The sequence below is a fragment of the Electrona antarctica genome (genome assembly GCF_951216825.1).
Source record: "Electrona antarctica genome assembly, chromosome: 6".
Taxonomy (NCBI): Eukaryota; Metazoa; Chordata; class Actinopteri; order Myctophiformes; family Myctophidae; genus Electrona; species Electrona antarctica.
Genome location: NC_136811.1, coordinates 53,956,782 through 53,982,897, shown reverse-complemented (window position 1 = coordinate 53,982,897; position 26,116 = coordinate 53,956,782). Strand labels below are relative to the sequence as shown.

The following is a 26,116-nucleotide window of genomic DNA, read 5'->3' as shown; positions in this document are numbered from 1 at the left end:
GATACTAATCTCAGTAGTACCTCTTCCACCTCTGCTTAAATCACACAACTTTCTATCACCATTCGTCTCCTGTCTTTGGACTAATAATTAGCATATTAATATTTATCTGGAAGGTATATGTATTATAATGCATTTTTCCATATTGGATAAAGGTGCTTTTCATTGCGTACAGCGTCTGCTTTTCTGCTACAGTCTGCTGGTTTGTCTCCAAATAATTCCATAATAATCAGATATATTTCTTAATATCTTTATACTCTATAAGGCTGTGGTTCCCAAACATTTTCATGTCAAGGACCCCCAAATGAACACTAATTAGCCCGCGGACCTCCATGAACTATGTGATTTGAATGTTAAAAAAGCAACAGTAATAATAGCAGGAAAGGTATAGGTTCCCAGGGACCCTCGTGCCTTATTGAGAGGGGTTCCAAATGGACCTTTACAGGTTTGTAATTCTGAGAGCGTGCAAACGTAAACCAAATCATTTGGTTTGCACGCTCTCAGAGTCATGCAGGGGTCCTTGGAATGATTAAAAAACACCACAGTTTGAGAAGCACTACTGGTCCAATAGTATAGCGAATGTCTTCAGAGCAGCAGCAGTCCCAGGACGAGACACAGGACAGCTTTCCCCCACGCCACGGTCCCCTCCATGAGGACAGATGGGGCTCCTGCACACAGGGGGACACAGGGACACAGAGAGGGGACACAGGGACACACGGGACACAGATAGGGGACACACAGGGAGAGAAAGGGGGAAAGGTGATGGTTACATAAACTCCCCATTGCAGTCAGAACCGCAGACTCACACCCAGACTCACACCCACACCCAGTACTCACAGCAGGACCGTAATGTGAAGACTAAAGACCTCACCCCCTAGGACTTCACTCTCCATGTCTTCAACCAACGTCTTGGTGTTTCGCCACAGTTTTAGTCAACTAAATCAACACTGCTTCCTACCTGACCAGACACTCTGTGGGGCAACTTGCGGTGAGTCGGGGTCGTCGTCGGGGGAGGGGTCGGAGCGGGACACGTCGGGGTCCAGGGCGCTGTCCAGAGCGCTCAGTCTGTCCTGGGACAGCCCTGCCCTCTGAGAGGTCGTCACCATGGCGATGTTGTCAGGACCCAGAGCCTGCAGCTGGCTGAGAGACAGAGCCTGCAGGGAACACAACCATGGACACTGTCTTATTAATGTCAGGACCTAGAGCCTGCAGCTGGCTGAGGGACAGAGCCTGCAGAACACAACCATGGACACTGTCTTGTTAATGTCAGGACCTAGAACCTGCAGCTGGCTGAGAGACAGAGCCTGCAGCTGGCTGAGGGACAGAGCCTGCAGCTGGCTGAGGGACAGAGCCTGCAGCTGGCTGAGGGACAGAGCCTGCAGCTGGCTGAGAGACAGAGCCTGCAGAACACAACCATGGACACTGTCTTATTAATGTCAGGACCTAGAACCTGCAGCTGGCTGAGGGACAGAGCCTGCAGCTGGCTGAGGGACAGAGCATGCAGGGAACACAACCATGGACACTGTCTTATTAATGTCAGGACCTAGAACCTGCAGCTGGCTGAGGGACAGAGCCTGCAGCTGGCTGAGGGACAGAACCTGCAGCTGGCTGAGGGACAGAGCATGCAGGGAACACAACCATGGACACTGTCTTAATGCTCATTTACAATCATTAAATAAACAATAATAATAATAAACACACAAGGAGATACAAAGATAATAATAATCGAAGCAAAGCAAAGTATCTTTTATCAGATTCCATTCCGATTGGCAGAATCTGTATGGGAGGGGCCCGTTTAGCACGCACGCACGCAGCACGCACGCACGCACGCACGCACGCACGCACGCACGCACGCACGCACGCACGCACGCACGCACGCACGCACGCACGCACGCACGCACGCACGCACGCACGCACGCACGCACGCACGCACACTTTGGCCTATAACTTTCCAGAAAAGGTAAAGATTACAACCACCAGTTCCCCACAGTGTATTTTTTCGACTCACGTTGAAAGTCGGCTCTGGGATCAGAGGGATGCTGGACTGACTGAGGTAAGAGAACACGTCGGCGTCTACGGAGGACATCTCCGCTGGGCTGAGGGACGCTGAGAGGACACAGAGACAGATAGAGCATTAGAGAAGACAGACATCTACTGAGAGACGCTGGGGAGAGAGACACACAGAGACACACAAATATAGACAGATCATTAGAGGACATCTCCACAGGGCCACCTACTTTCAATGTTATCAACCGATAATCACCAGTAGGTTTACTTATCGAGACGATCGTATCGACCTGCTGCATGTACATACTGGGAGTATCGTATCAACCTGCATGTACATACTGGGAGTATTGTATCGACCTGCTGCATGTACATACTGGGAGTATCGTATCGACCTGCATGTACATACTGGGAGTATTGTATCGACCTGCTGCATGTACATACTGGGAGTATCGTATCGACCTGCATGTACATACTGGGAGTATTGTATCGACCTGCATGTACATACTGGGAGTATCGTATCGACCTGCATGTACATACTGGGAGTATTGTATCGACCTGCTGCATGTACATACTGGGAGTATCGTATCGACCTGCATGTACATACTGGGAGTATTGTATCAACCTGCATGTACATACTGGGAGTATTGTATCGACCTGCTGCATGTACATACTGGGAGTATTGTATCGACCTGCTGCATGTACATACTGGGAGTATCGTATCGACCTGCATGTACATACTGGGAGTATTGTATCGACCTGCATGTACATACTGGGAGTATTGTATCGACCTGCTGCATGTACATACTGGGAGTATTGTATCGACCTGCATGTACATACTGGGAGTATTGTATCGACCTGCATGTACATACTGGGAGTATTGTATCGACCTGCATGTACATACTGGGAGTATTGTATCGACCTGCTGCATGTACATACTGGGAGTATTGTATCGACCTGCTGCATGTACATACTGGGAGTATCGTATCGACCTGCATGTACATACTGGGAGTATTGTATCGACCTGCATGTACATACTGGGAGTATCGTATCGACCTGCATGTACATACTGGGAGTATTGTATCGACCTGCTGCATGTACATACTGGGAGTATCGTATCGACCTGCATGTACATACTGGGAGTATTGTATCGACCTGCTGCATGTACATACTGGGAGTATTGTATCAACCTGCATGTACATACTGGGAGTATTGTATCGACCTGCTGCATGTACATACTGGGAGTATTGTATCAACCTGCATGTACATACTGGGAGTATTGTATCGACCTGCTGCATGTACATACTGGGAGTATTGTATCGACCTGCTGCATGTACATACTGGGAGTATCGTATCGACCTGCATGTACATACTGGGAGTATTGTATCGACCTGCATGTACATACTGGGAGTATTGTATCGACCTGCTGCATGTACATACTGGGAGTATTGTATCGACCTGCATGTACATACTGGGAGTATTGTATCGACCTGCATGTACATACTGGGAGTATTGTATCGACCTGCATGTACATACTGGGAGTATTGTATCGACCTGCTGCATGTACATACTGGGAGTATTGTATCGACCTGCTGCATGTACATACTGGGAGTATTGTATCGACCTGCATGTACATACTGGGAGTATTGTATCGACCTGCTGCATGTACATACTGGGAGTATTGTATCGACCTGCTGCATGTACATACTGGGAGTATTGTATCGACCTGCATGTACATACTGGGAGTATTGTATCGACCTGCATGTACATACTGGGAGTATTGTATCGACCTGCTGCATGTACATACTGGGAGTATCGTATCGACCTGCATGTACATACTGGGAGTATCGTATCGACCTGCATGTACATACTGGGAGTATTGTATCGACCTGCATGTACATACTGGGAGTATTGTATCGACCTGCTGCATGTACATACTGGGAGTATCGTATCGACCTGCATGTACATACTGGGAGTATTGTATCGACCTGCTGCATGTACATACTGGGAGTATCGTATCGACCTGCATGTACATACTGGGAGTATTGTATCGACCTGCTGCATGTACATACTGGGAGTATTGTATCGACCTGCATGTACATACTGGGAGTATCGTATCGACCTGCATGTACATACTGGGAGTATCGTATCGACCTGCATGTACATACTGGGAGTATTGTATCGACCTGCTGCATGTACATACTGGGAGTATCGTATCGACCTGCATGTACATACTGGGAGTATCGTATCGACCTGCATGTACATACTGGGAGTATCGTATCGACCTGCATGTACATACTGGGAGTATTGTATCGACCTGCTGCATGTACATACTGGGAGTATCGTATCGACCTGCATGTACATACTGGGAGTATTGTATCGACCTGCTGCATGTACATACTGGGAGTATCGTATCGACCTGCATGTACATACTGGGAGTATTGTATCGACCTGCATGTACATACTGGGAGTATTGTATCGACCTGCTGCATGTACATACTGGGAGTATTGTATCGACCTGCATGTACATACTGGGAGTATTGTATCGACCTGCTGCATGTACATACTGGGAGTATTGTATCGACCTGCATGTACATACTGGGAGTATTGTATCGACCTGCATGTACATACTGGGAGTATTGTATCGACCTGCTGCATGTACATACTGGGAGTATCGTATCGACCTGCATGTACATACTGGGAGTATTGTATCGACCTGCATGTACATACTGGGAGTATTGTATCGACCTGCTGCATGTACATACTGGGAGTATTGTATCGACCTGCATGTACATACTGGGAGTATTGTATCGACCTGCATGTACATACTGGGAGTATTGTATCGACCTGCTGCATGTACATACTGGGAGTATCGTATCGACCTGCATGTACATACTGGGAGTATTGTATCGACCTGCTGCATGTACATACTGGGAGTATTGTATCAACCTGCATGTACATACTGGGAGTATTGTATCGACCTGCATGTACATACTGGGAGTATTGTATCGACCTGCATGTACATACTGGGAGTATTGTATCGACCTGCTGCATGTACATACTGGGAGTATCGTATCGACCTGCATGTACATACTGGGAGTATTGTATCGACCTGCTGCATGTACATACTGGGAGTATCGTATCGACCTGCATGTACATACTGGGAGTATTGTATCGACCTGCTGCATGTACATACTGGGAGTATTGTATCGACCTGCTGCATGTACATACTGGGAGTATCGTATCGACCTGCATGTACATACTGGGAGTATTGTATCGACCTGCTGCATGTACATACTGGGAGTATTGTATCGACCTGCATGTACATACTGGGAGTATTGTATCGACCTGCTGCATGTACATACTGGGAGTATTGTATCGACCTGCTGCATGTACATACTGGGAGTATTGTATCGACCTGCATGTACATACTGGGAGTATTGTATCGACCTGCATGTACATACTGGGAGTATTGTATCAACCTGCATGTACATACTGGGAGTATTGTATCGACCTGCATGTACATACTGGGAGTATTGTATCGACCTGCATGTACATACTGGGAGTATTGTATCGACCTGCATGTACATACTGGGAGTATCGTATCGACCTGCATGTACATACTGGGAGTATTGTATCGACCTGCATGTACATACTGGGAGTATCGTATCGACCTGCATGTACATACTGGGAGTATCGTATCGACCTGCATGTACATACTGGGAGCCTGCTGCATGTACATAAGACATGTACATACTGGGAGCCTGCTGCATGTACATACTGGGAGCCTGCTGCATGTACATACTGGGAGCCTGCTGCATGTACATAAGACATGTACATACTGGGAGCCTGCTGGCTGCCATTAGGAAACACGGAAGTGAAAATGACTTACGTGGCCGTTTAAGACTGATATGAGGTTAGGGGACTTACGTGGCCGTTTAAGACTGATATGAGGTTAGGGGACTTACGTGGCCGGTTAAGACTGATATGAGGTTAGGGGACTTACGTGGCCGTTTAAGACTGATATGAGGTTAGGGGACTTACGTGGCCGTTTAAGACTGATATGAGGTTAGGGGACTTACGTGGTCGGTTAAGACTGATATGAGGTTAGGTGACTTACGTGACCGGTTAAGACTGATATGAGGTTAGGGGACTTACGTGGCCGGTTAAGACTGATATGAGGTTAGGGGACTTACGTGGTCGGTTAAGACTGATATGAGGTTAGGTGACTTACGTGACCGGTTAAGACTGATATGAGGTTAGGGGACTTACGTGGTCGGTTAAGACTGATATGAGGTTGGTGACTTACGTGACCGGTTAAGACTGATATGAGGTTAGGGGACTTACGTGGCCGTTTAAGAATGATATGAGGTTAGGGGACTTACGTGGCCGTTTAAGAATGATATGAGGTTAGGGGACTTATGTGGCCGTTTAAGAATGATATGAGGTTAGGGGACTTGTCACTTGTTAGGGGCCGCAAGCTAAAAATGCCAGTATTATTTTGAAACGTTTACAAATGTATTTAGTAACAGACTACATGACTAGTCTAAAAATCAAGGAAACACAGTAAAAAGCCACATTTCCATCTATAAGGCCCAACCTAATGAACATAAACATTGTTCTCCTTCACAAAATGTGAAGGAGATATGGCTTATAGCGTAATGTCTTGCAGAAAACAGCAAGTTGAGAAAACAGGCTTGAAAGGTTCACTTCTGTGGTCTCTAACATTACATGTTATTTCATATTTACATATTACATTTCAGCTCTGACACTTATTTCAGACATGCTCTAGTATGTGAAGAGTCTGCCTGTGCTATTAACTCATTTAGAAGAAAAAAAATCTCCTCTGGTGAAAAGCTGGAATTTGCGCGATGGCAGGCTCTCAGTCAAATCTGGTCACATATAATGAACAGATTATCACAGGTGAATAATTAAGTAAGTGGTTAATACTCAGTGAACATCAGGCCATATCACTTTATCTTGGAAACAAACAATTATACAATACAATACAATCTTGTTCAAAACAATGCAAAAAAGCTGATCATATTTGTATTATTATATATTTCCTCACCCATGATGTTGCCCAGGGTGGAGACCTGGGCTTCACTCCAGGCAGAGGGAGGTCCGAACGCAGCCAGGCTCTGCTGCTTTAAGGCCTTCATCACCTCTGGCCCACACCACAGCTGACCTAACGAGTCTACTGCCTCCCTGTAGAGCACGCACGCACACACACACACACAGTTAACATCACCTCCGCACCACACCACAGCTGACCTAACGAGTCTACTGCCTCCCTGTAGACCACGCACGCACACGCACGCACGCACAAACGCACACACACACACACACACACACACACACACACACACACACACACACACACACACACACACACACACACACACACACACACACACACACACACACACAGTTAATATCACCTCTGGCCCACACCACAGCTGACCTAATGAGTCTACTGCCTCCCCCACGCACGCACTCACGCCACGCACGCCACGCCACGCACACGCACAGAGAGAGTGCACTAACTTGAAGGTGTCAGTGTTTATCTCCAGGACGTCTTCAGGGCTGAGGCCACACATGAACTGGTCCAACTGGGAGATGTCCACAGCTCCCAGTTCACTCACCCTCACTGCTGCACGCTTACTGAAGCCCCGCCACAGCGCCCTCACCTGGAGGCACACAGGATTACTGCTGTCATCAACCCCATTAAAGCTGCTATAAGCAATAATGTGTCAACATTTTAATGACCTCTTTTTTGTTGTATTCAGAGTAAAGCGCTCCCAAAAAAATGTAGTCTCTGTGACACATCTAGGGGCCGCAATCTGCATTTAAAGATGTTCCTGACAAAGCTTCTAGGAAAATCTTTGAATGCAGATTGTGGCCCCTAGATGTGTCACAGAGAAAAAAAAATTGGGAGCATTAACCAAAAAAAGGTTAAAATGTTGACGTATTATTGCTTATAGCAGCTTTAAGGACCAGGAACGCATCTGTGTGCGTGCATGTGTGTGTGCATGTGTGTGTGTGTGTGTGTGTGTGTGTGTGTGTGTGCATGTGTGTGTGTGTGCATGTGTGTGTGCATGTGTGTGCGCATGTGTGTGTGCATGTGTGTGTGTGTGTGTGTGTGTGTGCATGTGTGTGTGTGTGCATGTGTGTGTGTGTGCATGTGTGTGTGCATGTGTGCGTGCATGTTGCTATACCTGCTCCTGTGTCCACGGGCAGGCCGCCAGGGCTTCCAGGGTATCAGTGGAGGTCACCGTCATGTCCTCCAGGTCAGACAGACTGAAGCCCCGGGCGATGCAGCCCAGCTCCATCACCTGGCTCTCATTCAGAGAGGACACCTCGCCCCACGCCTGCAACGCACACAACACAACACACCCCATTCAGAGAGGACACCTCGCCCCACGCCTGCAACGCACACAACACAACACACCCCATTCAGAGAGGACACCTCGCCCCACGCCTGCAACGCACACAACACAACACACCCCATTCAGAGAGGACACCTCGCCCCACGCCTGCAACGCACACAACAACACACCCCATTCAGAGAGGACACCTCGCCCCACGCCTGCAACGCACACAACACAACACACCCCATTCAGAGAGGACACCTCGCCCCACGCCTGCAACGCACACAACACAACACACCCCATTCAGAGAGGACACCTCGCCCCACGCCTGCAACGCACACAACAACACACCCCATTCAGAGAGGACACCTCGCCCCACGCCTGCAACACACACAACACAACACACCCCATTCAGAGAGGACACCTCGCCCCACGCCTGCAACACAACACAACACACCCCATTCAGAGAGGACACCTCGCCCCACGCCTGCAACACAACACACCCCATTCAGAGAGGACACCTCGCCCCACGCCTGCAACACACACAACACACCCCATTCAGAGAGGACACCTCGCCCCACGCCTGCAACGCAACACAACACAACACACCCCATTCAGAGAGGACACCTGGCCCCACGCCTGCAAAACACAACACACCCCATTCAGAGAGGACACCTCGCCCCACGCCTGCAACACAACACAACACACCCCATTCAGAGAGGACACCTCGCCCCACGCCTGCAACGCACACAACACACCCCATTCAGAGAGGACACCTCGCCCCACGCCTGCAACGCACACAACACACCCCATTCAGAGAGGACACCTCGCCCCACGCCTGCAACGCACACAACACAACCCATTCAGAGAGGACACCTCGCCCCACGCCTGCAACGCACACAACACAACCCATTCAGAGAGGACACCTCGCCCCACGCCTGCAACGCACACAACACACCCCATTCAGAGAGGACACCTCGCCCCACGCCTGCAACGCACACAACACACCCCATTCAGAGAGGACACCTCGCCCCACGCCTGCAACGCACACAACACAACACACCCCATTCAGAGAGGACACCTCGCCCCACGCCTGCAACGCACACAACACAACACACCCCATTCAGAGAGGACACCTCGCCCCACGCCTGCAACGCACACAACACAACACACCCCATTCAGAGAGGACACCTCGCCCCACGCCTGCAACACAACACACCCCATTCAGAGAGGACACCTCGCCCCACGCCTGCAACGCACACAACACAACACACCCCATTCAGAGAGGACACCTCGCCCCACGCCTGCAACACAACACAACACACCCCATTCAGAGAGGACACCTCGCCCCACGCCTGCAACACAACACAACACACCCCATTCAGAGAGGACACCTCGCCCCACGCCTGCAACGCACACAACACAACACACCCCATTCAGAGAGGACACCTCGCCCCACGCCTGCAAAACAACACACCCCATTCAGAGAGGACACCTCGCCCCACGCCTGCAACGCAACACAACACAACACACCCCATTCAGAGAGGACACCTCGCCCCACGCCTGCAACGCAACACAACACAACACACCCCATTCAGAGAGGACACCTCGCCCCACGCCTGCAACGCAACACAACACAACACACCACATTCAGAGAGGACACCTCGCCCCACGCCTGCAACGCAACACAACACAACACACCCCATTCAGAGAGGACACCTCGCCCCACGCCTGCAACGCAACACAACACAACACACCCCATTCAGAGAGGACACCTCGCCCCACGCCTGCAACGCACACAACACAACACACCCCATTCAGAGAGGACACCTCGCCCCACGCCTGCAACGCAACACAACACAACACACCACATTCAGAGAGGACACCTCGCCCCACGCCTGCAACGCACACAACACAACACACCCCATTCAGAGAGGACACCTCGCCCCACGCCTGCAACGCACACAACACAACACACCCCATTCAGAGAGGACACCTCGCCCCACGCCTGCAACGCACACAACACAACACACCCCATTCAGAGAGGACACCTCGCCCCACGCCTGCAACGCACACAACACAACACACCCCATTCAGAGAGGACACCTCGCCCCACGCCTGCAACGCACACAACACAACACACCCCATTCAGAGAGGACACCTCGCCCCACGCCTGCAACGCAACACACCCCATTCAGAGAGGACACCTCGCCCCACGCCTGCAACGCACACAACACAACACACCCCATTCAGAGAGGACACCTCGCCCCACGCCTGCAACGCAACACAACACAACACACCCCATTCAGAGAGGACACCTCGCCCCACGCCTGCAACGCACACAACACAACACACCCCATTCAGAGAGGACACCTCGCCCCACGCCTGCAACGCACACAACACAACACACCCCATTCAGAGAGGACACCTCGCCCCACGCCTGCAAAACACAAAACAACACACCCCATTCAGAGAGGACACCTCGCCCCACGCCTGCAACGCACACAACACAACACACCCCATTCAGAGAGGACACCTCGCCCCACGCCTGCAACACAACACAACACACCCCATTCAGAGAGGACACCTCGCCCCACGCCTGCAACGCACACAACACAACACACCCCATTCAGAGAGGACACCTCGCCCCACGCCTGCAACACAACACAACACACCCCATTCAGACAGGACACCTCGCCCCACGCCTGCAACGCACACAACACAACACACCCCATTCAGAGAGGACACCTCGCCCCACGCCTGCAACGCACACAACACAACACACCCCATTCAGAGAGGACACCTCGCCCCACGCCTGCAACGCACACAACACAACACACCCCATTCAGAGAGGACACCTCGCCCCACGCCTGCAACGCACACAACACACCCCATTCAGAGAGGACACCTCGCCCCACGCCTGCAACGCACACAACACAACACACCCCATTCAGAGAGGACACCTCGCCCCACGCCTGCAACGCACACAACACAACACACCCCATTCAGAGAGGACACCTCGCCCCACGCCTGCAAAACACAAAACAACACACCCCATTCAGAGAGGACACCTCACCCCACGCCTGCAACGCACACAACACAACACACCCCATTCAGAGAGGACACCTCGCCCCACGCCTGCAACGCACACAACACAACACACCCCATTCAGAGAGGACACCTCGCCCCACGCCTGCAACACAACACAACACACCCCATTCAGAGAGGACACCTCGCCCCACGCCTGCAACGCACACAACACAACACACCCCATTCAGAGAGGACACCTCGCCCCACGCCTGCAACGCACACAACACAACACACCCCATTCAGAGAGGACACCTCGCCCCACGCCTGCAACGCACACAACACTAGGGCTGTCACTCACGCTCCCATTCAGATCAACGGAGCAGAGGTCGAACGGGTCCCCAATTTTAAATTCCTGGGGGTCCACATCTCTGAGGACCTCTCCTGGACCCTCAACACCGCGTCTCTGGTCAAGAAGGCCCACCAGCGTCTCTTCTTCTTGAGGAGACTGAGGAAAGCACACCTATCTCCGCAGATACTGGGGAATTTCTATCGCTGTGCCATCGAGAGCATCCTCACGTACTGCACCACGGTCTGGTACGGAAACTGTACAGCCTCTGACCGGAAGGCACTGCAGAGGGTGGTGAAAACTGCCCAACGCATCACCGGAACATCTCTCCCTGTCATTAAGTCCATCTATGACAGACGGTGCCTGAGGAAGGCTCATAGCATCATAAAAGACCCCTCTCACCCCAACCACAGTCTGTTTGCCCTCCTCCCCTCTGGGAGACGTTATAGGAACCTTGGTTCCAAGTCCAGCAGACTTAGGAACAGCTTCTTCCCCTCCACTGTCATCTACCTAAACTCCTCATCCACTCATCTCCCCCCTCCAGTGTCAGCCCCCAACCCATCCACCATCCCTGTCGTATCCAAGACTCTGGACTCATCCTAGTCTTGCACTTTGTGGACTCGTGTGATATGGCCACTGGACTTGTGGAATATGGTCTCTGGACCTTAGTTTAGCACTTTGTGCATTGGGCCACGTGCAAAAGGGCTACGTGCAATATGGACAGATCATGTTTTTTTCTCTTCCTCTCATATCCTTTTATTTATTTATTTAAATGACTACTGCTCAGCCCATTACTGTTACTACTGTACTACTGTAATTAATGTATCCTCCTCTTTACTGACATGTTTGCACTATTGGTGAGATGCGAAAATACTTTTCGCTGTGCTGTACTTGTACTGTACATTGACAATAAATTGAATCTCATCTCATCTCATCTCAACACAACACACCCCATTCAGAGAGGACACCTCGCCCCACGCCTGCAACGCACACAACACACCCCATTCAGAGAGGACACCTCGCCCCACGCCTGCAACGCACACAACACAACACACCCCATTCAGAAAGGACACCTCGCCCCGCGCCTGCAACGCACACAACACAACACACCCCATTCAGAGAGGACACCTCGCCCCGCGCCTGCAACGCACACAACACACCCCATTCAGAGAGGACACCTCGCCCAGCGCCTGCAACGCACACAACACAACACACCCCATTCAGAGAGGACACCTCGCCCCGCACCTGCAACGCACACAACACAACACAACCCATTCAGAGAGGACACCTCGCCCCGCGCCTGTAACGCACACAACACAACACACCCCATTCAGAGAGGACACCTCGCCCCGCGCCTGCAACGCACACAACACAACACACCCCATTCAGAGAGGACACCTCGCCCCGCGCCTGCAACGCACACAACACAACACACCCCATTCAGACAGGACACCTCGCCCCACGCCTGCAACGCACACAACACACCCCATTCAGAGAGGACACCTCGCCCCGCGCCTGCAACGCACACAACACAACACACCCCATTCAGAGAGGACACCTGGCCCCACGCCTGCAACACAACACAACACACCCCATTCAGAGAGGACACCTCGCCCCACGCCTGTAACGCAACACAACACACCCCATTCAGAGAGGACACCTCGCCCCACGCCTGCAACACAACACAACACACCCCATTCAGAGAGGACACCTGGCCCCACGCCTGCAACACAACACAACACACCCCATTCAGAAAGGACACCTCGCCCCACGCCTGCAACGCACACAACACACCCCATTCAGAGAGGACACCTCGCCCCATGCCTGCAACACAACACAACACACCCCATTCAGAGAGGACACCTGGCCCCACGCCTGCAACACAGCACAACACACCCCATTCAGAGAGGACACCTGGCCCCACGCCTGCAACGCACACAACACACCCCATTCAGAGAGGACACCTCGCCCCATGCCTGCAACACAACACAACACACCCCATTCAGAGAGGACACCTCGCCCCGCGCCTGCAACACACACAACACAACACACCCCATTCAGAGAGGACACCTGGCCCCACGCCTGCAACACAACACAACACACCCCATTCAGAGAGGACACCTCGCCCCACGCCTGCAACGCACACAACACACCCCATTCAGAGAGGACACCTCGCCCCACGCCTGCAACGCACACAACACACCCCATTCAGAGAGGACACCTCGCCCCACGCCTGCAACGCACACAACACACCCCATTCAGAGAGGACACCTCGCCCCACGCCTGCAACGCACACAAGAGCCATGCAGTCAGTGTTAACCCTAGAACACTAAACACGGGTGAGCTGCTCCTGGCTGTACCCAGTGGTCACAGAGCCCATGGGGTCTCCAGAGTCTTACCTCCAGGGTCTTGTCCCTCAGTGCAGTGAGCTGCTCCTGGCTGTACCCGGTGGTCACAGAGCCCAGGGTCTCCAGGGTCTTACCTCCAGTGTCTTGTCCCTCAGCACAGAGAGCCAGTGGTCCCAGAGCCCAGGGTCTCCAGGGTCTTACCTCCAGGGTCTTGTCCCTCAGTACAGTGAGCTGCCCCTGGCTGTACGCAGTGGTCACAGAGCCCAGGGTCTCCAGGGTCTTACCTCCAGGGTCTTGTCCCTCAGCACAGAGAACTGCTCCTGGCTGTACCCAGTGGTCACAGAGCCCAGGGTCTCCAGGGTCTTACCTCCAGGGTCTTGCCCCTCAGTGCAGTGAGCTGCTCCTGGCTGTACCCGGTCACAGAGCCCAGGGTCTCCAGGGTCTTACCTCCAGGGTCTTGCCCCTCAGTGCAGTGAGCTGCTCCTGGCTGTACCCGGTCACAGAGCCCAGGGTCTCCAGGGTCTTACCTCCAGGGTCTTGTCCCTCAGTGCAGTGAGCTGCTCCTGGCTGTACCCGGTCACAGAGCCCAGGGTCTCCAGGGTCTTACCTCCAGGGTCTTGTCCCTCAGTGCAGTGAGCTGCTCCATGCTGTACCCGGTCACGGAGCCCAGGATCTCGGCTACCTCGTCAAACGTCTGCGGCATGATGCCGTTCAGCTGGGCGGCGCTCCACAGCACATTGGTGTCTCCCAGCTCCTCTATCAGCTGGGCTGTAGGTCCAGTGGGAGCTATAAGGACACATTATTATTATTAGTAGCAGTAGCAGTAGCAGTAGCAGGTGTGGTGTGGTGTGGTGTGGTGTGCCGTGCCGTGCCGTGCCGTGCCGTGCCATGCCATGCCATGCCATGCCATGCCATGCCATGCCATGCCATGCCATGCCATGCCATGCCATGCCATATCTTGTCTTGTCATGTGATCGTCCTCACCATCTCTCCTCTTGCGGGGAGGTTTAGGCCACCATTCACCCAGGTCCTCCAGGCCGGCCTCTCCCAGCACAGAGTCGTAGTCATCATAGTCTGCTGCTAAGTTAATTAAACAATAATGAAGAAAAAAAATAAAAAATAAAAACATGTCAAGGAGAGGCAAGATAGTGTGAGGTGGTGACACTTATACATAAGTGTCATATGTGCAGTTTAGCAGCAGGTACAGTACGTACATGAGGTTAGACATTAAGGTGCAAACAGACTATCAAGAATAGAGTCTGCAAACAGGTGTGTTGCACCGCTGGGCCACGGATGTGTGTGTGCACTATACCTCCTTCATGCAAAAGACCGTGGGCTCTAATTCCGTCAGTGCTAAACCCCTTATCCCTAAACTTTGCCTTTGCCTATTTTTTTTATTTTTTATTTATTTTTTTTACTATTTTGAAAAACATATTAGCCGATCTACATGAACACGTTGTGAGCGTGTAGAGTGGCTATTTAAAACTGGTTTTCAAAACAGTAAAAAAGGCAAAGAAGTTTAGGGATAAGGGGTTTAGCACTGGTGAAAATGGGCGTGCACTATACCTCCTGAATGCACAATACTGTGTATGCACTATACCGCAGAATAATGTGTATGCACTATACCTCCTGCATGCACAATACTGTGTATGCACTATACCGCAAAATAATGTGTATGCACTATACCTCCTGCATGCACAATAATGTGTACGCGCTATACCGCAAAATAATGTGTATGCACTATACCTCCTGCATGCACAATAATGTGTACGCGCTATACCGCAAAATAATGTGTATGCACTATACCTCCTGCATGCACAATACTTATCAACGCACCACTCCTCCTCCTCCTCCTCCTCCTGGACTCCTCCTCGTCCTTCTCCTCGTCCACAGAGGAGTTGACGGCCAGGTAGAAGAGTTTCTCCCTCAGAGCGGACATGTTGCGTCCCGTCTGGAACTCCCTGGGACCGGAGGGCTGGGACCATGTGTCCTTCAAGTCCAGCAGAACCTTCTTCAGCCACGGCTGGGAAAACACATAAGCAAAGAGTGATGTGTACTTCCTTCGTTGTCTGTATGATCTTTTGATGCAAGTAGTAGACTGATTATTCTACTGTTTTTGAGTGGTGTAAACCACTCCTACAACTGGCTTTGTTAGTTTACATGTCTGTCTGTCTGTGCTAAAAAAATGAGCACGGTTGCTATGGTCACCCAGTTCACACGGGTGTGATTTCATTACGTCAGATATTACGTCAGACCACAGCTGATCAGTCTATATAAGACCTTACACCACTCAGTTCACACGGGTGTGATTTTTCACCATTTGGATTGACTGATTGATTGATTGATTGATTGATTGATTGATTTTATTGCATTATTGGTCAAAAATGTTAACAGCACAGAGGTCTGTATAATACATTGTTTAGGCTAAAAGGATAACACAAAAACAAACTAGAAAAAGTGCCCTTCTGGGCACAGGTCTCCACCAGGAGGATAGGACTGTGTGAGATGTTTGGCAACATGTTTAGGAGTAATATAAACATGTTTGCCTTTGATGGCAATTGGATGATTTGAGGCATTTTGTTCCAAAAATGTGTTTTGCAAAAATCAACCTGTTGGTGGCGCTATAACAGGCCAATGTGAAAAGGGTGGGATATATTCCTCAGCCTAGTAGGAAAATGTGTGAAAGATTTCACGTAAATTGCATGCTGCGTTCATGATTTGAGGCTTTTGTTCAAAAGGGGGCAATCTTGCAAACTGTGAAAGCCAATTATAGCCAATTAGGATGGAATATGAAATATGGGACAGATCCGACTTGAGCACATGACCATAGAGATACTCTGTAACGATTTGTGAGATTTTTGGACAGAATCTGGAGGAGTAATATCCAAAAATGTCTTTTACAAAAGTCGGCCTCCTGGTGGCGCTATAAAAGGCAGATGCGGAAAATGCAGGTCAAAGGTTTGTCCTTGGGCTCTAGGGAGTGTGCTTGCAACGTTTCACGCAGATCGGTGCAGTTTTAGGTAAAACATGTGAAAAGCTGCCTCATGGTGGCGCTATAACAGGCCGTTCTGGAAAATGTGGGGCAGAGGTTCATCGTTGGCATCCAGGGAGTGTGTGTGCAAAGTTTGGCATCGACCGGGTTATCGGTGCCAGAGATTAGCTGGTAACGGACGGACGGAAGGACACACGGACACACGGACGGACACACACACACACACACGGACGGAGTGCAAAACATACTCTCTCCCCATGCCTTCGGCCTGGTGGAGACAATAAACCTGGGGAGTTGTTTCCATTGTTGGTCCTATAGTAGGCTATTCAATTAATCAAAAGAGCATAAAATATTAAAACATTAATACATCATATACATACAAATACAAATAGATAATAATTATGTACAGAGGAGACTAGGGGAAAAAGCAGCCCTTTTAGTTTTCTGACAGGTACATGCAGGCCAGTTTTGAAAGCATTCTGTGAATGTTTCCCCTCTTGATATGGATCCCGGGGTTGGTTTAAAGTCACAACTGCTGCTGCAAAAATGAGTGCCTGTCACAGACTTGCGCAGAGCAAGTTCAGTCAGGAAACTGCAGTTGCCGGCGGCTGTTCATTGGGCCGCCTCAGCATCACGTTCTCATTCACATGATTCACTTCATCCAATCACAGACTCATTCCATCTTCATATTACATATCATATTACATGTGTATTTAAACTGGAAGTTTGCACTGCTCATCCTGCTTGCTTGCTGCTGCACACTGATACTGTTGCGCTGCTGTATGCTTAAAACTTTTGCTGCTCACCCTCCTCCTCCACCCCAGCTACCACCTGTCTCACCCTCCTCCACCCCAGCTACCACCTGCCTCACCCTCCTCCACCCCAGCTACCACCTGTCTCACCCTCCTCCACTCCAGCTAGCTACCACCTGTCGTTTTGGATCTACTGTTTTGGTACGGGGGGATTGTCACGCCTGCCACACCTACCCGGTCTTCCTCCCCTTCTTTCTAACCTATCTGATTCTATAGGAGTGAGACAGAGGTGCAGGAGAGGAGGCGGAGGCAACCAATCATCTCTGCTATAAAGCCTGGTCCTACCCTTCACGCCCCTGCCAGATCTTCAGTCTACCTGGACCTAGTCAGTAGTCAGTCATGTTCCACTCGGGCTAGCAGCAACTTATCACTCTGTGTGTTATCCTGAATACTTACATCTCTCTCCTGTGTTTGCAGTACCTCCTACCACCCTGGACCTGGAGATTGGAAGCTTGCCTAACCTGCCTCTGTCTGCCATCTGTACACTCTGCTCTGCTCCTGAACTTTACCTGAAGTATATCATTACATCTATATTCTAAAACTGCAACTCTGTCTGTCTCCTTGTCTGTACCTGGGTTCAAACTAACATATATGACAGGGATTCAGAGGTCCATATGGTTGGGACTGATGCGCTTGATCTGAGTACCTAAAAAGCAGATCCAATTAATCGCCAATCCATAATAAATATAATGCTAATTTTATATTCAATAAATATATATTCCATTCATGAATCGTCCTGACGGAAACTGGATATTTGTTCAAATATTGTTGGTCAACTACTTGAGAGACTATACATCTACATATACTGTAGGCTAATAACAGTATACTAAGGTTGGCCAGGAATAATCACTTCAAACATCAGCCATTTGTTTTTAATGGGGAAAAGGCCGTATTTAGGACAACGAAGTACATGATTGCTCTTGTCTTCATGTTTTTATATTTAATTTAAGCAATATTAGGCCTACACAAGACAGTTTGCTTTACCGTGTTTTTTGTTAAACGTATTAACGTATAAAGAGCTTTTTTTTTCTTCTCACATTTCCTGAAAATCAACAGCTTTGGACATAATTATAAAGATTTGTAGTTTAAACAGACAAACCCTTACCCTGTAGCGTAAACGACGGACGGCCGCACTGTCCAATAGGAGGAGAGGGCCGAGGGATTCCATGGTCTCAGCTGACCAATCCGACGGATCCCTGCAAAATGACAGAGAAGCAATGAGTAGGGATGCACCGATGTATATAGGCCACACATCGGTGTCGGCCGATATTTGCCGTTATCGGTCAATATCGGCAAATAAAGCTGACATCAACCGATGGCAGTATAGCCGATATTTACCTGTTGTTATTAAGCATACATTTTGCGTTGCAATTGGCTATGTTGGTGTCTTGGTTATCTGCAGCTTAGCAAGCTGTAGATTCTGTTATATTTCTATGTTGGTGTCTTGGTTATCTGCAGCTTAGCAAGCTGTAGATTCTGTTATATTTCTATGTTGGTGTCTTGGTTATCTGCAGCTTAGCAAGCTGTATATTCTGTTATATTTCTATGTTGGTGTCTTGGTTATCTGCAGCTTAGCAAGCTGTAGATTCTGTTATATTTCTATGTTGGTGTCTTGGTTATCTGCAGCTTAGCAAGCTGTAGATTCTGTTATATTTCTATGTTGGTGTCTTGGTTATCTGCAGCTTAGCAAGCTGTAGATTCTGTTATATTTCTATGTTGGTGTCTTGGTTATCTGCAGCTTAGCAAGCTGTAGATTCTGTTATATTTCTATGTTGGTGTCTTGGTTATCTGCAGCTTAGCAAGCTGTATATTCTGTTATATTTCTATGTTGGTGTCTTGGTTATCTGCAGCTTAGCAAGCTGTAGATTCTGTTATATTTCTATGTTGGTGTCTTGGTTATCTGCAGCTTAGCAAGCTGTAGATTCTGTTATATTTCTATGTTGGTGTCTTGGTTATCTGCAGCTTAGCAAGCTGTAGATTCTGTTATATTTCTATGTTGGTGTCTTGGTTATCTGCAGCTTAGCAAGCTGTAGATTCTGTTATATTTCTATGTTGGTGTCTTGGTTATCTGCAGCTTAGCAAGCTGTAGATTCTGTTATATTTCTCGTCCTATAGGGCAGGGGTTCTCAACCTTTTTGGCCGGGGACCCCCGAAAATGCTTTGGCAACGTCTCGGGACCCCCGCCCCGCCCCCTCCCGACCCCAAGTGCTACCATATAAATTGACTGCTACAATAACCTTAATAATAGAGACAATACACCATAAATAAATACTGAAACCATAATCATTAGGGAAGGTGTATGCATGTACTATGTGTACTATATGTAAACTCTTCATTTCCACTTCAGAAAAAAATCCTTTTTTTTGAAAATAATTTGGGGACCCCCCCAAAATAATTTGGCGACCCCTCGAGGTTGAGAACCCCTGCTATAGGGTTCCGGCCTGATGACTACAAAACAATGACTATATACGATTATCATCAGCTCTCGACCGGATCATAAACCCAAAATGGAATGCTTCCCAGGCTATAACCTTAACCTACCCATAGGTCTGGTTGAGGAGCTTCCCAGGCTATAACCTTAACCTACCCATAGGTCTGGTTGAGGAGCTTCCCAGGCTATAACCTTAACCTACCCATAGGTCTGGTTGAGGAGCTTCCCAGGCTATAACCTTAACCTACCCATAGGTCTGGTTGAGGAGCTCCCCAGGCTATAACCTTAACCTACCCATAGGTCTGGTTGAGGAGCTTCCCAGGCTATAACCTTAACCTACCCATAGGTCTGGTTGAGGAGCTTCCCAGGCTATAACCTTAACCTACCCATAGGTCTGGTTGAGGAGCTTCCCAGGCTATAACCTTAACCTACCCATAGGTCTGGTTGAGGAGCTTCCCAGGCTATAACCTTAACCTACCCATAGGTCTGGTTGAGGAGCTTCCCAGGCTATAACCTTAACCTACCCATAGGTCTGGTTGAGGAGCTTCCCAGGCTATAACCTTAACCTACCCATAGGTCTGGTTGAGGAGCTTCCCAGGCTATAACCTTAACCTACCCATAGGTCTGGTTGAGGAGCTTCCCAGGCTATAACCTTAACCTACCCATAGGTCTGGTTGAGGAGCTTCCCAGGCTATAACCTTAACCTACCCATAGGTCTGGTTGAGGAGCTTCCCAGGCTATAACCTTAACCTACCCATAGGTCTGGTTGAGGAGCTGCAGCAGCTCCCTGCGGCTGCGTGGAGGTATCTGCGCGCAGGAGGCCATGGAGGTCAGGGACATGTTGAGGACGTCCTGTCCCAGCTGGGACAGTGAGGACGGGGACACCTCGCACAGCAGAGGTCCCAGCCTCAGCACGTCCTCACTGGACAGACCCGAGAGCGTGGCACTCCCCTGGAAACACACACGCACACACGCACACACACGCACACACACAAACATAATTAGATAATGTCCAACCATAACAAAATGTTCTTTAGTCTTGGTTCTGAGAGGCTAAATGTCATCAAATGGTGGTCCGTGACTCAAATGACGTGATCAGATTTGACTGAGTGACTGCCATTGGACTTTTTTAATTTTTAATTTTTTTGCGTGCGTGCGTGCGTGCGTGGGTGCGTGCGTGCGTGCGTGCGTGCGTGCATGCATGCATGCGTGCGTGCGTACATTGGTCAGACAGCTTAGAGCTCTCTTGGTCAGAGCACCGCGAGACAGAGATCTCAGCGGCAGAGCGGTCAGGTTGGCTTCAGACATCTTGTCCAGGAAGGATGGACACACCGAGTCTGGGAGGTCCATGATCTTCCTTGGCCTGGGAGAGAGACACAGAGAGACAGAGAGAGAGAGAGAGAGAGAGAGAGAGAGAGAGAGAGAGAGACAGAGACAAAGACAAAGACAAAGACAGAGAGAGAGAGAGAGAGAGAGAGAGAGAGAGTCACAAACATAATGCGCATGCACTTTACACGACTTGTGTTGCGGCATTCTGAGTTTACAATGTACAGTGTCTGCATTTAGCAGACCCTCTTAATCCAGAGCGATTTACAGAAAGCGAGAACAACACATGGTAATACATAAAATACGTAGAAGTCATCAATATTAATCTGGTGGGGAGACAAACAAGCTAACAGGCAGACGTATGGTAAGTGGATCTTTGGTTCCCAAAGTGGGGTCCGGGGACCCCGAGGGAGTCCTTGAGGGAGTTCCAGGGGGTCCCCAGCTAAATTATATTTAGGAACCAAATGGACTCTTATGGGTCCATTTGGTTCCATTTGATTTTACAATATGTATTGGGGTACCAGAGATAAAAATGCCATTAAATAGAGGGCCTAATTCAGGTCAACCGACCGGGGGCCCTAGAGCCGTCCAACTCTCCTCTTATGGGGGTCCTTGGCATATAGTTTCAAATGGGGGTCCACAGGCTAATGAGTATCATTTTGGGGGTCCTTGACATGAAGCGGTTTGGGAACCAGTGTCTTACGGTAAGCGTATGAGGAACATGGTCGGGATGTCTTCCAGCTGGTCTTCAGTGATGCTCTGGAAGTAATCCTCCTTCTCCTTCAGCAGGCTGGAGAACAGCTTCCTGGCAGCGCACGACACCTACACACACGCATGCAAGCACGCACGCACGCACGCACGCACGCACGCACGCACGCACGCACGCACGCACGCACGCACGCACGCACGCACGCACGCACGCACAGAAGATCATCATCGCCGTCATCATCATTATCATCATAACCTTTATTTATTCTTTATTCTTGGATCCAGGTTCCAGGTGGTTCCCAGATAAATGATGGAGAGTTGTTGGTAACCAAATGGACCCTTAAAATGAATTATAATGTTCTGCTCTCAAGAGTTAAATTATTCACTTAATTTACAAGAAGTCTACACAATTAGAGAATGTAGAAGAATTGTTATTTTGATCGTTTGCCTGTTTGCCTCTCGTAATGGTACCAACATCAATACATCATGGAATTGTGGACAGAATCTTATCCAACGACAACAAAATATGATTTTGTTTTGGGTACCTGTGCTCTGGACAGCCATCGGGGGTTCTCGGTCATGATCTGAGCCATCTCCATGGCGTCGCCCTCGGCAACCCTGCCAATCATCTTACACACCATGCCCTGAATGGCTGAGCCCAGCCTCCTGTCAACCGTGGGATGACATCATCACCAGGCGCCACCGTGGAAACCAATGGCACATTTGTTACCGAATCAATTTGAAATACGCGCACGCACGCACGCACGCACGCACGCACGCACGCACGCACACACGCACGCACGCACGCACGCGCACCCGCACGCGCACACGCACACGCACACGCACACGCACACACACACACACCATTCATTTGAACATTTTAACCTATAGCTATAGCATCTGTCTACATAACAATCTTGTCTTGTACATTGCCAGAGAGTCTGACCTGATGTCTTTGGGTTTGATGGTTTTCTTCAGAAACTTTTTGGCCAGGAACGCTGCCTGTGTGGGACGAGAAGAGGACATGCAAAGTTTCCATTAAATAATCTGTAATTAGTTCACCTTATTAATCCATCAATTGATAAGCAACCTCCATTTCCACTTTGATAATGGCCACTATATTTCCACACTCACTCCACAGGGCCACATTGGCAGAAACCTCTCCACATTTTTTCATAATTAATGCCCTACTTCGTCATTCTATGCCACAAAAAAGGAGCAAAAATAGTTGATCTACAAGCTTGTAGATCTGCTATTTTCGTATTTTTTTAATTGTAATGCTGAAAAGTACAATTGTTATTCAATTTGAAATGCATTTAGTTATACTTATGTTAACTTTATGAACTTAAATGGCCTACAAACATTGGACATAAATAACTTTGGACACAATAACTTTGAATACAAATCATTAAGCTACTAATAGAGACTAATTCAATGTGCATGTTTGGAATTGTAACAGCTGTTGTAACAGTATTCCTATATTAACCTGTGGGCACTGGGCAGCATGACCAGCTCAGTGGCCTTGTGGTTAGAGTGTCCGCACTGTGACTGGGAGGTCGGGGTTCAATCCCCGGCCGGGTCATACCAAAGACTCTAAAAAATGGGACCCAGTGCCTCCCTGCTTGACACTCAGCATCAAGGGTTGGATTGGGGGTAAGTCCCTGCGACATACTAGCGTCATGTCCAGGGGGTGTACTTGTACATCAAGCTGCCTCACGCTACAGAAACAGGAGATAGGCTCCTGCCCTATGGGCCTCATGGCTCGGCAAGGCTACTTACTGGGCAGCATTAAGTGAAGGTGGGGCCACATCACTAGTTGCCCATGTATGATCTATAACGTGCAAATTATGATATACAGAATACAAAATGCATGTTACTGTATTATATTCATTAATCAAATATTGTATTGTGCCTTTTGCAACGCAGGCATCAAGACGACATCAAGGCCTGCCAAACATACATTTTAGTCGACTAAATCAACTGTAGATTTAGTCGACTAAAATCTTATGATAGGCTATTTAGTCGACTAAAACTAGACAAAAACATTCCACTGATTCCAGCTAGGTGACTATACAATGTGACTAAAACTAGGGCGGCTGTGGCTCAGGAGGAAGAGCAGGTCGTCCAATGATCCATGGGTCGGCGGTTCGAATCCCGGCTCCTCCTGTCTACATGTTGTCCTTGGGCAAGACACTGAACCCCAAATTTCTCCCGATGTGCTGGTTGGTACCTTGCATGGCTTCCGTCGCCATCGGTGTATGAATGTGTGTGTGAATGGGTGAATGTAATGCACAATCTATGTAAAGCGCCTTGGATAAAGGCGCTATATAAATGCACCATTTACCATTTACCATTTAAATGAAAGCTATTCAAAAGACTATGACTAAAACTAAATGAAAGCTATTCAAAAGACTATGACTAAAACTAAATGAAAGCTATTCAAAAGACTATGACTAAAACGAAATGAAAGCTATTCAAAAGACTATGACTAAAACTAAATGAAAGCTATTCAAAAGACTACGACTAAAACTAAATGAAAGCTATTCAAAAGACTACGACTAAAACTAAATGAAAGCTATTCAAAAGACTACGACTAAAACAAAAAATGTGCTGCCAAAAACAACACTGGTTGGGAACCATAGGACGTACCTGTGGTCGGCTCCAGGTTCTGCCTTCCACCTGGTCCAGAGACCAGAACCATATATAGGACGTACCTGTGGTCAGCTCCAGGTTCTGCCTTCCACCTGGTCCAGAGACCAGAACCATATATAGGACGTACCTGTGGTCGGCTCCAGGTTCTGCCTTCCACCTGGTCCAGAGACCAGAACCATATATAGGACGTACCTGTGGTCGGCTCCAGGTTCTGCCTTCCACCTGGTCCAGAGACCAGAACCATATATAGGACGTACCTGTGGTCGGCTCCAGGTTCTGCCTTCCACCTGGTCCAGAGACCAGAACCATATATAGGACGTACCTGTGGTCGGCTCCAGGTTCTGCCTTCCACCTGGTCCAGAGACCAGAACCATATATAGGACGTACCTGTGGTCGGCGCCAGGTTCTGCCTTCCACCTGGTCCAGAGACCAGAACCATATATAGGACGTACCTGTGGCCGGCTCCAGGTTCTGCCTTCCACCTGGTCCAGAGACCAGAACCATATATAGGACGTACCTGTGGTCGGCTCCAGGTTCTGCCTTCCACCTGGTCCAGAGACCAGAACCATATATAGGACGTACCTGTGGCCGGCTCCAGGTTCTGCCTTCCACCTGGTCCAGAGACCAGAACCATTTATAGGACGTACCTGTGGTCGGCTCCAGGTTCTGCCTTCCACCTGGTCCAGAGACCAGAACCATATATAGGACGTACCTGTGGTCGGCTCCAGGTTCTGCCTTCCACCTGGTCCAGAGACCAGAACCATATATAGGACGTACCTGTGGTCGGCTCCAGGTTCTGCCTTCCACCTGGTCCAGAGACCAGAACCATATATAGGACGTACCTGTGGTCGGCTCCAGGTTCTGCCTTCCACCTGGTCCAGAGACCAGAACCATATATAGGACGTACCTGTGGTCGGCTCCAGGTTCTGCCTTCCACCTGGTCCAGAGACGTGAGCTGGGCTCTGTCCAGCGTGGTCAGAGAGATGCTGGACAGCAGCTCCCCGGGAGCTCTGCTCACCACCTCGGACGCATTCACTCCTTTCCCCATCTGTGTGAGCACACACCAACAATACACACTTTATACTATTAGACCTGTGCC

General features: G+C 49.4%; 1 protein-coding gene across 1 annotated transcript in view; it reads right to left on the bottom strand.

The window, feature by feature from the left end:
• Window positions 1-563: 563 nt before the first annotated feature.
• The window catches only part of otoa (otoancorin), a 51,363-nt gene continuing 25,810 nt past the window's right edge, over window positions 564-26,116 (bottom strand). Inside the window, exons 17-33 of the mRNA XM_079502686.1 lie at window positions 25,925-26,065; window positions 23,312-23,367; window positions 22,911-23,031; window positions 22,361-22,479; window positions 21,553-21,694; window positions 21,086-21,282; window positions 19,006-19,096; window positions 15,933-16,119; window positions 15,081-15,176; window positions 14,704-14,882; window positions 11,444-11,455; window positions 8,220-8,360; window positions 7,549-7,691; window positions 7,073-7,209; window positions 2,006-2,103; window positions 956-1,151; window positions 564-665 (exon numbers count right to left, since the gene is read on the bottom strand). Of these exons, the coding sequence (XP_079358812.1) occupies window positions 583-665; window positions 956-1,151; window positions 2,006-2,103; window positions 7,073-7,209; window positions 7,549-7,691; window positions 8,220-8,360; window positions 11,444-11,455; window positions 14,704-14,882; window positions 15,081-15,176; window positions 15,933-16,119; window positions 19,006-19,096; window positions 21,086-21,282; window positions 21,553-21,694; window positions 22,361-22,479; window positions 22,911-23,031; window positions 23,312-23,367; window positions 25,925-26,065 (2,139 nt within the window). The 3' untranslated portion in view covers window positions 564-582. The remainder of the gene's footprint in view (window positions 666-955; window positions 1,152-2,005; window positions 2,104-7,072; window positions 7,210-7,548; window positions 7,692-8,219; window positions 8,361-11,443; window positions 11,456-14,703; window positions 14,883-15,080; window positions 15,177-15,932; window positions 16,120-19,005; window positions 19,097-21,085; window positions 21,283-21,552; window positions 21,695-22,360; window positions 22,480-22,910; window positions 23,032-23,311; window positions 23,368-25,924; window positions 26,066-26,116) is intronic.